General features: G+C 40.8%; 1 protein-coding gene across 11 annotated transcripts in view; it reads right to left on the reverse strand.

Annotated features, from left to right (window-relative positions):
* PATR-DQB1 (major histocompatibility complex, class II, DQ beta 1) overlaps window positions 1–18,051 on the reverse strand; it is a 56,614-nt gene that overhangs the window by 7,117 nt on the left and 31,446 nt on the right. For 4 of the 11 annotated variants that reach the window (XM_063811920.1, XM_063811917.1, XM_063811921.1 and 1 more), the window contains one exon: window positions 3,507–4,302. In XM_063811920.1, coding sequence (XP_063667990.1) covers window positions 3,507–3,606 — 100 coding nt within the window. In that variant the 5' untranslated portion in view covers window positions 3,607–4,302. 11 annotated transcript variants of the gene reach the window in all.

Raw genomic sequence — 18,051 nt, forward strand, 5'->3', positions numbered from 1 at the left:
AGCATCTCTGGTTCACAGGTCCTCCTCCTTCTCTTCAGCTTCTTTAGCCTTTTCCTTTAGGTTCAGCTGGCTCCCTGAACCCAGAGAACAATCCTTCCCTGAAGCTCTCTACTCAAAACAGTCAACCTTAACCTCGTCCTCACTTTTACTCACTCTTCAAATGGTCCAATCCAGTTTCCTACCTGGATACTCCATTGACTGCAAATATCGACTCCACCAAACCCAGCACTTGCTTCTCTGTCATATTCTCACCTGCCCCTCCTCTTAGTGGTACTCACCACAATTGGCCTCTCCCTTCTCCTTGAAAATAATCTATTTTCCTGGACTTACACACATGATGTTCTCTTGGTTTTTCTCCAACATCCTTGGGCTCTTTCTCAGCCCCCTTTGCTGACCTGTGCCCTGTTCTTTTTTCTTCACACAATCCATCTCCCTATGTATCCTCTTCCACTCCCTAGAATTTAACACACTACACGTATTGCTGCCACCAACATAAATACCTGAAGCCCTGGCCTCACCATGAGTCTCTTAAATGCCATTGACCTTCGGATTTCTCCACATAAATGTCAATCAATCATCTCGTATTTAAACAAAACTTTTATTTCAAACCACCCACTTCAAATCATTTCCTCCCATAGTTTTTCCTATCTCAATAAACAACACTACCACCCATTTATTTGTCAAAAGAAAATCCTTAGGAATAAGCTTGATTGTTCTGCCCCCTTTAAAGTAATTCATTAACAAGCTAAGCAAAAATACATGCCAAGTCTGTCCACTTTATCTTTTTCACCGTCTTTATCACTAATGTACTCCATGAAGCCACAAACCTGTTTTCCCTGAAGAATTTCCTGCTGTGCTCCTAAATAGTCTTCCTAACCACTAGTGAACCCCAACAATCCAATCCCCACAGAGTAGCTAGAATTAGTTTTAAACATTGAATATAGGCTGGGCGCAGTGGCTCACACCTGTAATCCCAGCACTTTGGGAGGCCAAGGCGGGCGGATCACGAGGTCAGGAGATCGAGACCATCCTGGCTAACACGGTGAAACCCTATCCCTACTAAAAATACAAAAAATTAGCCAGGTATGGTGGCATGCGCCTGTGGCCCCAGCTAATCGGGAGGCTGAGGCAGGAGAATCGCTTGAACCCAGGAGGCGGAGGTTGCAGTGAGCCGAGATTGTGCCACAGCAATCTAGCCTGGGCAACAGAGAGAGACTCCATCACAAAATAAAATAAAATAAAATAAAATAAAATAAACAAACAAATAAATAAATAAATAAATAATAAAATTTAATTTTTTTACTGTGGACATCAGAGCCTATAATGATGAGGCTCCTGACTTCCTCTCTGTGTCCTACACTCATCTTCTGCCTCTCCATTTCCTTGCTTTCTATACATCAGCCCCTCTAGCTTTCTTTCTCTCCCTCCACATAATTTAACACATCAGGGCTTCCCCCGATTCGGTCTCCCTGGAACTTTCATCCCTTAGATCTTCACGACTGTCTACTTATTTTGTTGTCTCAGCTGAATGTCACTTTCTCAGGTAGAGCTCCCTAAACATATGAACTAAAGTAGGTGAATCCATTTCTCTCTTTTTCACAAACCTGATGTCTTTTCTTCAGTGCACTATGACTCTCTAACATTTTCTTCGTCAAATGCTTATTGGGTTAGTGTCTGTCTCCTCTACTCTTGTGTAACTTCCATGAGAGTTGGAACCCTCTCTATCTTAATCAAATAGAATGATTTGAACCTAGAATGGAGCCTGGTAAAGAGTAGCTGCTGAGAAAAATAAGTGTGATTTACATGAATAAACCAGGGTATGGGAACTGATCACTGTGGGGATACTGGAAAGCAAGAAGGGGCTCAAGCTCCAGCACTCTTTCATTTTAATGTCACACTAGACCCCTTCTCCTCCCAGTGAGAAATACAGGCAAACTTCTTCTTTCTTCTCCTTCTAGTTGGAAGAAGAATTCACAGATAAAGAAACAATAATTTAAGAAAAAGGAAATTTTTTTATTAAGAGTCATCTCTTTTTGCCTGGGCACAGTGGCTCACATCTATAATCCTAGCATGTTGGGAGGCCAAGACAGGAAGATTGCTTGAGTCCAGCAGTTCAAGACCAGCCTGGGCAACATGGCAAAATCTCATGTCTACCAAAATTATAAAAATTAGCTGGGCGTGGTTGCCTGCCTGTATTCCCAGCTACTCTGGAGCCTGAGGAGGGAGGATCACTTGAGCGTGGGAGGCAGAGGTTGCAGTGAGCCTCGATCACACCACTGAGCTATAGACTGGGTGACAGAGCCAGGCCCTACCTCAAAAAGAAAAAAAAGTGTCTTTCAATGAATCTCATAGTGCTAAGGTTCTGTGCAAGCTTTAGAGATTTCTGGAAATGATGACAACATAGCTGGGGAAAAATAGAAACTGGAGGAAGAAGTAAGCAGACATGGCTAATTAAGGAAAGCTGAGGTCATGATGGGTCAACCTAGGAAATTTAGGACAAGACCCCAGTAAGACAATGAGTTCCCAGGACTTGCTCGTTGGCTTTTAGCCCTTGAGACGTGAACAATGTCCGCATTGTCTCGGTAACCCCACACAGAGTATATGGTTTGAACATTATTAAATTTCTGGTATTTGATTATTTTTGACTTACAAAAATAGAATTTCATATAATTTATACAACGTTAGTTAAATCTCTTCTGTCATGTCTAGTTAGAGCACATAGGACATGTAAGAGAAACAAGTACAGAAAGGTTAAAAAAGATTCATAATGAACACGAACCTGGGCCAGTTTTTCAGAGGATGCCTTAAGTTCTTTAGGCACCAAAGAATACCTCATAAATGCTCTGTATCTGTAAGGTGACTCCAAGTACTAACAATCTCAGCTTCAGTTCCAGGGACTTTTCCCCATAAGAAAGAAAGAGCACTAAGTATAACTTCTGTCAGAGAACCTACATACGCTACAGGGATACAGGCCTTATAAACATTGGAGTTCAGCAAGAAAAGAAAGGAGTTAATGGGGAGGCCACTGGGTCCATCCTCACATATGAGGAAGAGGGGCCAACACCAAAGGTCCTGTGGAGAACCTAACACTGGATAGTCTAGGAGAGACCCTTTGAATTCCCTTGACTCCCACAAAATTTTCAGTAAGAACCTCCTTTTGTCTGACGTAAGTCAACATAATAAAGGGAAGTGCTGTATGGGGAATTTATTTTAGCATCCTTATTTGTAAATCCTCTAAAGACCCTGAGGACATATGATGCAAAGGTTTTATTGGTGGAGATTTGAAAAGAAATGACTTGTGCAAAGGCCCCTTACACAGTCTCATGGAGAGGGCAAGTACCCAAGCTCCTTTTGTGGAGGAAATAATTTGGGATCCCGTGATAAAGATGGGCAATCTCTGAAGAAAACCTCACAATTTCTTAAGGGACATGGCCTGGGCACAATGTTAACACAACTCCATATTTTCCCCACCCCATAGTAGCTCAGCACCCACAATGTGCACTTACATCGGGTGTCCCCAGCCAAAGCCAGTGGTGAGCTCAGCACCATCAGTGTCACTGTCAGCGCTGTCATGCAGGAGACTCCAGGGAGCTTCAGACACAGCATGCTGGAGAACAGGACAGGACCAGGGGCCAGAGAAGCAGGCAAGTCTCACTCAGGGAGAACTATGAACCCCTCCACCCACATTCCAAGTTATAGGGAGGAAGTTACTGATTTCCTTGCTCCTGGATTGGGTAATCTCGTGTTGGAGAACGAATCAGCATCTGAGTTCAATAGCATCATCAGTTGCTGGTCAGAGATGCTGTATGAAGGTCCTCTTCTGAAACAGAATTTCCTTCTTGAAAGGATTGTTTTAATTTAGTACTTGGAAGGTTTGAACCAGTTGCATGTAAAACACCTTAATTGGGGCGCTATTGCAGCCAGCTCTGTGCTGGTCAGTGATGTGTTCACAAGTTTGAGCCTTGTAAGAGCATTCATTTCCCACTTGACAAGACAACTGTTTGCAGGAGTGTGTGTGTGAGTCTGTTTAGCAGTAAAGGAGATGGAGGGAACATTGTTGCAAATCAGGAGACCTTTAATCCGGCCCTTATTGCACTATATCTTAATGTCTCAGATTTGGGAAAATTACTTCATGTCTCACAGTTGAAATGAAGGCACCATGATCTTTCAGGTCTTTCAACACTGGAAAATGTGATTCTGTGGATGCCTCAAGGAGCAGCAGCCCCGGGTATCTGACGATATGACACAATGACAGCTGTTGACCGGAGAGCTTAATCTGTACCTATTTACAGGTAGAGATGTCTGTAATAAGTTAAAGGAAATTGAAAGTTAGTTAATAATTTAATCTGAGTAAAAAGAGTTTTTTCAAGCATGTCTCCTGATGCTGCCCGCAAGTTTAGTGTCACCTCCAGAACACACACAGGCAAGGGGCTTGAAGGGGCCACCTATGTGCAATGGAGAGTCCAAAGTTGCTTTTGTATAGCACTTACCCTAACAATGTGATAAGGTCAACTGTGCAATCAAAGTATGCAGGGGGCTGAGAGATGATTGATCAAGGACTCAAAGTCAGCTGTTGACAGAACAACTCTGTTGTACAATAATTAATATTTTATGAGTGTTCAATCCCTCATTCCTGGCTCCCATTATGATTTCTCATTTGTTTGAGGCTATGGCCCTTTACTATTCCACTTCTCTTGTTTTATCCTAAGGGAAGATATTAGAAGACTTTGCTGGCCAGGCGTGGTGGCTCATGCCTGTAATCTCAGCACTTTAGGAGGCCAAGGTGGGCGGATCACTTGAGGTCAGAAGTATGAGACTAGCCTGGCCGACATGATGAAATCCCGTCTCTACTAAAAAAATACAAAAATCAGCTGGGCTTGGTGGTGCAGGCCTGTAATCCCAGCTACTCGTGAGGCTGAGGCATGAGAATTGCTTGAACCTGGGAGGTGGAGGTTGCAGTGAGTCAGGAGCACACCACTGCACTCCAGTCTAGTCGACAGAGTGAGACTCAGTTTCAAAAACAAACGAAAAGACTTTATTAACTAATACGTTACAGAATTTTCAGGAAACAGAACCCTAGGGAAAATCTATGAATTACATCAGTTGATGTAATCATATAATTTTAAACATATAATTCTACATTTAGATAATTATTATGCTTTACATTTATATAAATGTAGCATCTAAGATTGAGAATGGACTTCAAAGTACAACTATACAGATAAAGTTCTGCATTAATTCACACCTACCACAGTTCTGATAGGCAGTCCTTCCTTATGTGCCTTAGTGTTTCTAGGAATGGGATACTCACCATGCTGCAATAAAAATGACTAAAATTTCTTGAGCAATTTTTGAGCACTTTGCTTTGTACTCAGAATTGTACCAAGAGCTTTCCATACAACATATTTTTATTCAATTCTCACATTAGCTGAGTGAGGGAAATACCCTTTTCATCCCTACAAGTGGAGAGAATAAAATGATGGAGATTAAACAACTTTTGCAAGGATGCAAGGCTAGTAAACAGTAACTCGGCCTCGCAAAGTGCTGGGATTATAGGTGTGAGCCACCACGTCTGGCCAGCAAAATCTTCTTATATCTTCCTTTACGATAAAACAAGAGAAGTGGAATAGTAAAGGGCCATAGCCTCAAACAAATGAGGAAATCATAATAGGAGCCAGGAATGAGGGATTGAACACTCTTCACATAAAATATTAATTATTTTAAAGCAGAGTTGTTCCGTCAACTCTACTGAACCAAGTTATTATATATGTGATTCCAAACCCCTCAAGCTCCGCCGTTGTATTATACTATCTCACATTCAATTTCTAAAGAGAAGTATGTCCCTTATATTAAAATTATTTTTATCGCTTTAATTCATGGCTGTGCAAATCAGTAAGACTACTTCTTTTAATGAATGGCAACATTTTATAGACTTTGGGGTAGACACTGTGTAGCAATTCTACTTCCTTCAAAAGATTCCCCTCATCACCATGGTTACTCCTCTCTGGAAGTGACACAATTTGCATTTATGTTACATAAGGACCCCCGTAGCTCCGGCACAAATCTCCTTCTTATTAAAGATAACAACAGCCTCAACATTCCTAACTCCATTCTATTACTCTCAGTCATCATTTCCAATTTCTCAGCACGATGTAGTGCAAGTTTGATCATTTCAGAATAGAGTAAAAATAGTGTCTCATTTACTTTGGAAAAATATATTTCTGTTAATGTGGAAAGTTAAAGATTTCTTGGAGAGGTTGGGTAGAAGTCACTATTGTCCCTGGATTTGAGAACAAACTGTATTCCTACACTACAGTGATAATTCAGTACTATTGATAATTGTGCAATTGCAACCAGGAGAATATCACATTTAATTTGATAACAGGAAATCGTAATTTACTAGTTAACTAATTGTGATGTGGTGATCTAGGAAAGGAACCTAAGGTTCACCTTAGTATTACAGGATAAAAGCAGAGGCAAAAATAAGTAACTCTACATCAAGAATGTACTAAAATATAGTTAAAGAGAAACTTTCAAAACTTGTTTATATAAATTTGACACACTATTTATAAATCATACAAATTTATATTTAAAAAGATGGCCAATGGCAATGAACTAAATTCTGTATATTTTATACATTTATGAGTAACAAAGATGTTGTCTTAGTTCATTTGTGCTGTGATAAAATACGGTAGACTGGGTAATTTATAAAGAACACATGGAGGCTGAGAAGTCCAAGATTAAGGCACCAGCAGGTTCAATATCTGGCAAAGGCCATGGTCTCCACTTGCAAGATGGCGCCTTGCATCCTCCAGAGGGGATGAACGCTGGGTACTCACATGGTAGAAGGTGGAAGGGCAAGAGGCTAAAAACTGTGTGAAGCATTTTTTACAAGGGCCTTAATCCCATTCTTGAGTGAGGAGCCCTACCTGAATTTTAAAGGGGACACACTTATACTACAACACATGTGCTTCTTTAAATTATATATCTCACACTTTCCCTCAGTATTCAATATAAGGATAGTTCAGGCTAAACAATGTAGCAGCTCTCACCAAACCATCAATCACACAGGTGATCTAATAGGCTGAACTTTTGCATTTAAAACAAGAGAAGAATCCTCTCAACTCTGCTGGGTGTGAGAGGTGTCAAACACGACAGCTTATTTCCTGAGGAAATGGCAATTAAATTGGTTTCTGGAAGAAAGTGGCTTTCAGTATGGAAGTTCCATGGTCTCTGGTCTTGATGCATGAAACCATAGGTTTGGTTTTACGGGAAATAAATCCCAACATTCCCAGGACTAAACAGGTAAAATCAGAAGCACAGACTTCTGTTGAACAACAGTCAGGTTGACATTGGTAGGATTACAGCATGTCTTGAGTCCTACCGATTTTCACAGAATGGGGCTCACTTGTAGTAAGCCTGAAAGCTTGCAACACATTTTGGAAAAATAGGCTCTTTTGGCTATCAGCAAGGCTTAGTTATCGTAGAATGTCTGCCACCTGTCCAAATAGTCTCCAAATGTTCTCAGGAACCCCCGCTAATCTGGAATTTAAAGTAAAAAGCAGGTTACTAATCCTTATATCTAAAGAAAAAATGATAATAACAATAAATGAATAAACAGAACCAGTTTCTTCTTAGCATGGAAGATATGTATCCTGAACAGAAAACCTTGACTCAAGCTAGCTGTTTCATAACAGAATGCTTGCCATTGCATATAGAGAAAGCAACTAGAATTCCCAAAGGCCTTTCTACTAATATTGTAAGGACAAATAATTTTCTTTTTATTTATCTTTCTAGATCTTATGTTAATTGTGCTGTGGTAAGTATCCACTTATCTATCCAGTCTGAAATAGGCCAGATTATTTTTCAAAATTTCATTTTGTTGCTCCACTAGCCCACTCCCCAGTGACTGCAGTGTGGACAGTGAAGAAATTGATGAACCTGTTGAACTGTACCAACGTCTTTGCAATCTGTCCTGTAAAGTGTGTGCCTGGTTTGTTGCTTATTTTACTTAAATAATAAAATCTTTTAGCAGTTATTTTTCTAATAGTTCATCCTTGTAGACAATTTTTTATCTTGAAAAAGTAAACTTACTAGTACTTATGTTAACATTTTACCTAAATAAAATCAACTTCTGTACATGCAAAAGAATTAGCTAACCCTTTTGTCACGACATCTCTTCCTACCCTGTGTGCTTGTCAAACAAAGCAACTCTCAGTATCATACAGCAATTTTGAGAAAAATAAAGCATAAGAACCACACTAACTATTGCTAGCATCCCTATTTTGGTCATGTGTTCATTCAAGGGGTTTCACCAGCAAGATAAAGGTGTAAAACTTGGTACTATTATGTATCCATCTAGAGATGCTAAAGATGATCTGGGTGCAAACGAAACCCTGTCAGTATCCATAGTTCACAATTTTGGATTTGACCTTAAGGAGGTATCTAGTCAATTGTTAGAATAACAAAAAAGGTATCAGCTAATAAAAAATAATCTAAGCAATAGCTATATTATTAACCAGAGGAAAATACTTTATAATAACCACAGCAGAAGATAATATAAGGATTATTAGAAATTTTTAAGTTTTTCCAGAAGTGAGGAATTCTTATTGCTATTACAAGTTCTAATGCTATGAAAAACAAAAAAGCATAACAAGAATCAGTTCTAAAAGCAATTGGTTCTGCCACCGAGACAAAATACATAGGCACGGGTTTATTTTCTCTCCAGAACAGGAGTTAAACATTAAATTCTTTTTTTTCTTTTTCTTTTTGAGATGGAGTCTCACTCTGTTGCCAGGCTGGAGTGCAGTGGTGTGATCTTGTCTAACTGCAACCTCTGCCGCCTGGGTTCAAGCAATTCTCCTGCCTCAGCCTCCCAAGTAGCTGGGACTACAGGTGCACACCACCACACGCAGCTAATTATTGCATTTTTAGTGGAGATGGAGTTTCACCATGTTGGCTAGGATGGTCTCAATCTCTTGACCTCGGCCTCCCAAAGTGCTGGGATTACAGGCATGAGCCACCATGCCCGGCCTACTAAATTATTTTAACTGTCAACATTTCCTTCAGTGGTATTGCTGATACTAATTGCAATATCATTAATATTGACCATGGTTTTTTCACTTATAGACTTACAGCCATGACCTAGATAGTACTGAGAGGTGAAGCCTGCTGGGCTTCTGGGTGGGGTGGGGACTTGGAGAACTTTTCTGTCTAGCTAAAGGATTGTAAATGCACCAATCAGCACTCTGTGTCTAGCTAAGGGTTTGTAAACACACCAATCAGCACTCTGTAAAATGGACCAATTAGCGCTCTGTAAAATGGACCAATCAGCAGGATGTGGGCAGGGCCACATAAGGGAATAAAAGCTGGTTGCCCGAGCTAGCAGCAGCAACTGGCTTGGGTCCCCTTCCATGCTGTGGAATCTTTGTTCTTTTGGTCTTCACAATAAATCTTGCTGCTGCTCACTTTTTGGGTCCACACTACCTTTAAGAGCTGTAACACTCACTGCGAAGGTCTGCGGCTTCATGAGACCATGAACCCACCGGAAGGAAGAAACTCTGGATGCACCTGAACATCTGAAGGAACAAACTCTGGACACACCATCTTTAAAAGCAGTAACACTCACCGGGAGGGTTCGTGGCTTCATTCTTGAAGTCAGTGAGACCAAGAACCCACCTGAAGGAATATATTCTGGACACAGTGCCATGGTGCAAAGACTGGCTCCACCCAAAGTTCCTCAATGGAGGACATTGCTGAAATCTTACTGGAAAGGGTCCTATCAACTCTGATGAATACTAATATGGCCTTTAAATGGCACAGTCTTCTGTCGAGGATACATATCCTCCAGGGTAAGAAGAAATTGATCCTGTTTATCCATTTATTGTTGTTATCTTTCTTTAGTAACTTTACACCATCAGAAACCAATTTGTGTTCCCATATGGGCAATTGATTGGAGCATTTATCTAGATAGACTCTAGACCGAATCCCTCCCAAAGGGCCCAACTTCTAATCCTATTATATTGGGGCCTAGGATTTAACATATGATTAGGAGGGAACACAACATTTAGTCTATAACATCTTTTTCAGAGACATATCTGTTCAAGTCCTTTGCCCATTTTTTAATCAGGTTATTTGTTTGTTTGGTTGTTTCTTTTGCTCTTGAGTTGTATGAGTTCCTTATATATTTTTGAAATTAGCCCCTTATCAAATATATGGTTTGCAAATATTTTCTTCCATTCTGCAGGTTATCTTTTCATTCTGTTTATTGTTTTCTTTGCTATGCAAAAGCTTTTCAGTTTGACTTATTCTAAGTGAAATAAGCCAGTTACAGAAAGACAAATATTGCATAATTCATCTTATATGAGGTAACTAAAATAGTCAAGCTCATAGAAGCAGAGAATACAATAGTAGTTAACAAGAGCTGGGGGCTGGGGGAAATGGAGAGTTGTCATTAAAAAGGTATAAAGTGCTATGCTGGATGAATAAGTTCTAGAGATCTGCTATTTAACATAGTACCTATAGTTAACAAAATAATATTGTGCACTTCAAAATTCGTTTAGATTTGTTTTGTGGCCTAACATCTGATCTATCCTGGAGAAAGTTCAATATGTGCTTGAGAAGAATGTGTATTATGTCTAAAACATGCTAAAGAATTCACAGAAATGCTATTAGAACTAATAAATGAATATAGTAAAGTTGCAGCATATCAAATCAACACACAAAAATCAGTAGTATTTCTATACACTAACAGTGAACTATTCAAAAAAGAAATCAAGAAAACAATCCCATTTACAATATCTACAGACAGTATAAAATTCATATGGGACCACACAAAAAGCCTGAATAGCTAAGACAATCTTGAGCAAAAAGAGCAAAACCGGAGACATTATACCACTTGCCTTCAAACTATATTACAAAGGTCTAGTCCTTAAAACAGCATGGACAGGCATGGTGTCTCACGCCTGTAATCCCAGCAATTTGGGAGGCCGAGGCAGGTGGATCATGATGTCAGGACTTCAAGACCAGCTTGGCCAAGACGGTGAAACTCCATCTCTACTAAAAATACAAAAATTTGCCAGGCATGGTTGCAGGCACCTGTAATTCCAGCTACTCAGGAGGATGAGGCAGAGAATTGCTTGAAACCAGGAGGCGGAGGTTGCAGTGAGCCGAGATGGCACCACTGCACTCCAGCCTGGGTGACAGAGTGAGACTCTGTCTCAAAACAATAACAATAACAACACCACCCAGCATGGTACTGGCATAAAAGTAGACACATCAACGATGAAATAGAATAGAGAGCCCAGAAATGAATCTAATTATTTATGACCAAGTTATTTTCAATAGTTACCAAGAGCACACAATGGGAAAAGGACAATCTCTTCAATTAACAGTGCTGAGAAAACTGGATATTCACATGCAGAAGAATAAAATTGCACCTTTATCTCACACCATATACAAAAATCAACTAAAAATGGATTGGAGACTTAAATATAAGACCTGAAACTGTAAAAATACTAGAAGAAAACCTAAACTATACAACATTGGTCTGCACAATGATTTTTATTTTATTTGACCCCAAAAGCTCAGGCAACAAAATTAAAAATAGACAAGTGGGATTACATCACATTAAAAAGCTTCTGCACAACAAAGAAAACAATTAACAAAGAGACAACCTGTCGGTTGGGAGAAAATATTTTCAAGCAATACATCTGATGAAGGGTTAACATCCAAAATATATTAGGAACTCCCAATAGCAAAAATAAATAAATAAATAAATAAGATTTTAAAATAAGCAAAGAATATGAATAAGCATTTCTCAAAAGAAGACATTTAAGTGGCCAACAGACATATGAAAAAATGCTTAACATTGGCCGGGTGTGGTGGCTCATGCCTGTAATCCCAGCACTTTGGGAGGCTAAGGCGGGTGGATCATGAAGTCAAGAGATTGAGGCCATCCTGGCTAACACAATGAAACCCCATCTCTACTAAAAATACAAAAATTAGCTGGGCATGGTGGTGCACACGTGTAGTCCCAGCTACTTGAGAGGCTGAGGCAGGAGAATTACTTGGGCCTGGGAGGCGGAGGTTGCAGTGAGCCAAGATCGTGCCATTGCACTCCAGCCTGGTCAACAGAGCAAGACTCTGTCTCAAAAAGAAAAGAAAAGAAAAATTGCTTAACATCACTAATCATTAGGGAAATGCAAATTAAAGCCACAAAGAGATATCACCTCACACCGGAAAGAATGGTTCTTATTGAAAAGGTAAAAGTTAAGTGTTGGTGAGGATGTGGAGAAAAGGGAACACTTGGCCAGGTGCAGTGGCTCACGCCTGTAATCCTAGCACTTTGGGAGGTCGAGGTAGGCAGATTGCCTGAGCTCAGGAGTTCGATACCAGCCTGGGCAACATGGTGAAACCCTGTCTCTACTAAAAAATACAAAAAAAGGAAAAAAAAATAGCTGGGCATGGCAGCGCATGCCTGTAGTCCTAGCTGTTTGGGAGGCTGAGGCAGGAGAATAGCTTGAACCTGGGAGGCAGAAGTTGCAGTGAGCTGAGATCGCACCATTGCACTACAGCCTGGGTGACAGAGTGAGACTCCATCTCAAAAAAAAAAAAAAAAAGAAAAAGAAAAAGGGAACACTTGTACACTGTCAGTGGGAATGCAAATTGGTATAGCCATTATAAAAAACTGTATGGAAGTTCTTGAAAAAGTTAAAAGTAGAACTACCGTATGATTCAGCAATCCCACTTCTAGGTGTATGGACTAAGGACTTAAAATCAGTATGTTAAAGAAATATCTGCACTCTCATGTTCATTGCAGTATTACTTATAATAGCCAAGATATGGAATCAACCTAAGTGTCCATCAACTCACAAACTTTTTAATGTGGTATACATACAGAATATATTCTGTATAACAGAATAACATATAGCATTTTTAAAAAAAGGCTGTTCTGCCATGTGTAACAACAACATGAATAAACCTAGAGGACGTTATGCTAAGTGAAATAAGCCAGACATTTCCAGGTGAAATAAGACAAATACTGCATATTCTCATTTATATGTGGAATCAAAAACAATAAAATTCATAGAAGCAGAGAGTCGAATAGTGATTATCAGAGGCTGCAGATCGGGAGGAATTGGAAGACGTTAGTCAAAGAGTATTAAGTAGCAGACAGACAGGAGGAATAAATGAAAAGTTTTTAAGGTGATGGATATATTAATTAGTTTGCATCAATTACTTCACATTGTGTATATATATCATAACATTACTTTGTACTCTATAATTATATGCAATTATATTTTGTCAAAAAATAAAAATTACAATAATTTTAAAAATCGTAGGATGGAACAAGGTTCTTATATTTATGGGAGGATCAGGATAAATCTCCAAATAACTTCCAGAGATGTAGTTGAGGTGAGACATGTACTGAAAGCAAAAACGGAGGCTGGAAACTAAAACCTGGGTATTTCCTGTGCATGTGGCTATTCACCAATCATGCCAATCGATGCTTCTCTCACTGCCTCCCACCCAAATGCAGACAGTGCATCTGTATTGTGACCAGAGAAATGGGTGTAAAAAGTAGGGCTACCCTGACATTTATTCACCAATATCCATGAATAAATAAATATGTATATGTAAATTTATAGATATATACATCCATACTTACATAAACAATTTTAAAAGTGTCCATTTTTACTTCAAGAGAACTGAGGATATTTTTGTAGATATTAGGGCAGATAAAAGATGGTAGATACAGAAAAGGGAAATGGGAAGGAAACATTTCTGTAAGTGCAAGTATTGGGGAGAAGGAGTAGGAGCTGGGGGGAAGCTGAGAATTGTGTTTTGTGACAAAGAGCGTGGTTCATGGACAGTAGCACATGTGAGTCATGGAAGGACAATAAGATATGGAGAATCAGCCAAGATGGCGCTCCAGCCAGGGTTACCAGTGTCTAGACAGAAAGCAAAGTAATAGCTCAGCAGCCGCATTGAATGGGAACAGTGAATAGTGTGAAAATAATGAGAAAATATTGGGGCAAGGCCACTGATTCCCACAGGATATTCTAGAAAAGCTCTTGACTAGGCCTCCAAAGTAAACACATGGCTGAAGCTAGCCCCTTCTCACTCAGTGGACTCCAGCATTTGGCGAGGAAATGAGGAAATGAGAAATGAATCTCAAGAGGTCCCGAAGCAAGTAATTGTATGAAGTATCAGGATCCAGTTTTGACAAGACTGTTTGTGGATATACCAGAAGAGCAGGAGAGAGTTCCAGAAGACCCAAACATCCGGCATCCAGAAGATCTTTTGTAACTGGTAAATTATGAAATGAGGACTGGTGGGCATCACTGAGAACATGATTTGGGAGCTGTTTAACCCCTTGTTCACTAGTCAGTTCATCCTCTTGTTTTCTACAAAAATGTAGTTATCTGCTTCTGCATAGGAGAAGCTGTTGTGGGAGCCACACAGGATGGTAATGAGAGGTGACAGCATGCTGGCAGCCCTCGCTTGCTCTTGGTGCCTCCTCGGCCTCGGCGCCCACTCTGGCTGCACTTGAGGAGCCCTTCAGCCCGCCACTGCACTATGGGAGCCCCTCTCTGGGCTGGCCGAAGTCGGAGCCTGCTCCCTCTGCTTGGAGGGAGGTGTGGAGGAAGAGGCCAGGTGGGAACCGGACTGTGCGAGCGCTTGCGGGCCAGCGCAAGTTCCAGGTGGGTGTGGGCTTGGTGGGCCCGGCACTCAGAGCAGCCAGCTGGTGCCACCAGCCACAGGCAGTGAGGGACTTAGTACCCGGGCCAGCAGCTGTGGAGGCTGCGCCGGGTCTCCCAGCAGTGCCAGCCTGCCGGCACTACGCTCGAATTCTCGCAGGGCCTCAGCTGCCTCCCTGCAGGGCAGGGTTCGGGACCTGCCGCCTGCCATGCCTGAGCTTCACCCCCACCGTGGACTCCTGCGTGGCAAGCCTCCCCAACAACTGCCCCCCTCTGCTCTGCAGCGCCCGGTCCCATCAACTGCCCAAGGGCTGAGGAGTGTGGGCACACAGTGCAGGACTGGCAGGCAGCTCCACCTGTGGCCCCGGTGAGGGATCCACTAGGTGAAGCCAGCTGGGCTTCTGAGTCTAGTGGGGACTTGGAGAACCTTTACATCTAGCTAAAGGTTTGTAAATGCACCAGTGAGCACTATGTGTCTAGCTCAAGGTTTGTGAATGCACCAATCAGTGCTCTGTGTCTAGCTAATCTAGTGGGGACTTGGAGAACCTTTATGTCTAGCTAAGGGATTGTAAATACACCAGTCAGCACTCTGTGTCTAGCTGAAGGTTTGTAGATACACCAATCAGCACTCTGTGCCTAGCTCAAGGTTTGTTAATGTGTCAATCAGTGCTCTGTGTCTAGCTAATCTAGTGGGGACTTGGGAGAACTTTTGTGTCTAGCTCAGGGATTGTAAACGCACCAATCAGCACCCTGTCAAAACAGACCAATCAGCTCTCTTTAAAACAGACCAATCAGCTCTCTGTAAAATGGACCAATCAGCAGGATGTGAGTGGGGCCAGATAAGGGAATAAAAGCAGGCTACCCAGCCAGCAGTAGCAACCCGCTTGGGTCCCCTTCCACACTGTGGAAGCTTTGTTGTTTCACTCTTTGCAATAAATCTTGCTGCTGCTCACTCTTTGGGTCCACACTGCCTTTATGAGCTGTAACACTCCCAGTGAAGGTCTGCAGCTTCACTCCTGAGGCCAGCGAGACCATGAACCCACCAGAAGGAAGAAACTCCAAACGTGTCCGAACATCAGAAAGAACAAACTCTGGACATATCACCTTTAAGAACTGTAACACTCACTGCGAGGGTCCGCAGCTTCATTCTTGAAGTTAGTGAGACCAAGAACCCACGAATTCCGGACACAGTAACAGTCAGTGGTAATTTGGTGAAAAGAATTTTGCAAAAGGGATTGTCCCTCCTTCACATATTTCCATATATAAATCGTCACAGTCAGAAAAAATATTCTTAATATCTATCTCATATCTTTTGCCGCACTTAACATTCGGTAAATTTTAACTGAGGATCCACCATATGCACGTGCACATACAGATGCAATCTAGGTGGGGATATTCAATCACAAAAGGTGTGTTCAGTGCTTCCTTTGTGCAAAAGATTCTTCTAATGCTGGGGATACAAAGATTCACATGAATTAGATCCTACTTTTAAGTAGATCCTACATAGACAAAAGAGCGCATAGTAATGACAGACATATAAAATTCATATAAAAATGTCACAAGATCTAAAACAGACATACCTGTAAAAAACAAACACAATTTGGTGTCATTAATTTTTAAGACAAAAATTTTAAAACAAAAATGGTTAAAATTAAGTATAAACTTATATTTACAACAAGAAGGAAGCATTTGTATAGATGTGAGTTCCAGAGGAAGTGAAACTCAGAACACAGAGGAAGGGTTATGCTTCAGGTTGGCTAGAGACTCGCTGGGGAACAGGAACTATCATGAATAACGTGTGTGCAGGAAGCAAGGGGAGTCAGGAAATGGAAATAGAGATAGAAGGGAGTCTGTTAGACTAGAATTGAAAGGCTCCCTAAATAATGCTGGGAGAGCAGAGTGGATGTGCAGAGCTGAAGTACACTAAGAAAGGCATTGAAAATTTGGCAAAGATGTCACATATTTTAGAAAGATGTGGATGGACACAGGAAAAAATATCAAGCAGCAAAACTTTTACAATCCAAGGTTAGTTATGAGCAACTGGGCAGAGATTAGTGTGGTGACAACAGAAATGGATGATGGGAATACCATGCTCCTTTTGGATTTCCAGATGTGCATTAGAACTGGTATTTGATGAATAAACGAGGAACAGAAGATCTTTTAGGAGGAATATATTTTCTTTCCTTTTGTAGGTAGCACCCAAAGAGATCAATCTTCCTATCCATCGGTGTGTTGGTTCTTTCCTTCTGGTTGAGACATTTTGTAGAAAAAAGAGAGAAATTTACTGGAAATCCCCAGCCCTTCACCAGTAGTTGTTGCTGTTTTTTTCTATAACCAATAGGGATAAAGACTGAAACAACATCACTTATCTCCAGCAGATACATCTGACCAGAAGGTCTTATATAACGTCTTCGAGAGAAGTTGCAAGAGAACAGGATGACTAAATTAGGTGTTGATAAGAAAGGCTGAAAACTTCCTTTGTGGAATAAATTAGGACGCAGATAGTTAGCAAATAAAGAATATTTGCAGAGTAAAACAAAATGTGCAGTGAGGATTGCAGGAGCTGGGCATTTAGAGTGATAGAGACATAATGCCTGATTTTCCATTCCTGTGCCTGGATAGTATTAAAAGCACAAATAAAAAGCTATCCTGCGGCTATATGCCTGCTATTCTTATTATAGAAGAGATGGAGACTGTCAGAGAGATCTATTAAGCCAACTCTGATTGCCATAGGTTTATGCACAGACAAATGAAGGGAAAATAAAATAATGAGTTATTGTTTATTTTACACCAGGCACTGAATTTTCTACTTCCACACACTTTGTTTCATTTAATTCTCATCATAACCCTGCAGTGGATGTATGTATCACACTATGTTTTCACTTAACTGCTATATCCCCAACACATTCAATAATGTCCATCACTTATAGTATTTAATAAATATTGATTATGACTGGGCGCGGTGGCTCACACCTGTAATCCCAACACTTTGGGAGCCTGAAGCAGGCAGATCACAAGGTCAGGAGTTCGAGACCACCCTGACCAATATGGTGAAACCCCGTCTCTACTAAAAATACAAAAATTAGCTGGGCCTGGTGGCAGGCACCTGTAGTCTCAGCTACTCAGGAGGCTGAGGCAGCAGAATCCCTTGAACCCGGGAGGTGGAGGTTGCAGCGAGCTGAGATTGCGCCACTGCACTCCAGCCTGGGCAACAGAGCAAGACTCTGTCTCAAATAAATACAAATAAATAAATAAATATTTATTACTGGGATATGATTAGGAAACCAAATGTGTTACATTTTTAACATTGTATAGTGACATAGAACACACATATAGTAAGACACGTAAA

The sequence above is a fragment of the Pan troglodytes genome, chromosome 5 (assembly GCF_028858775.2).
Source record: "Pan troglodytes isolate AG18354 chromosome 5, NHGRI_mPanTro3-v2.0_pri, whole genome shotgun sequence".
In the NCBI taxonomy this organism is placed as follows: Eukaryota; Metazoa; Chordata; class Mammalia; order Primates; family Hominidae; genus Pan; species Pan troglodytes.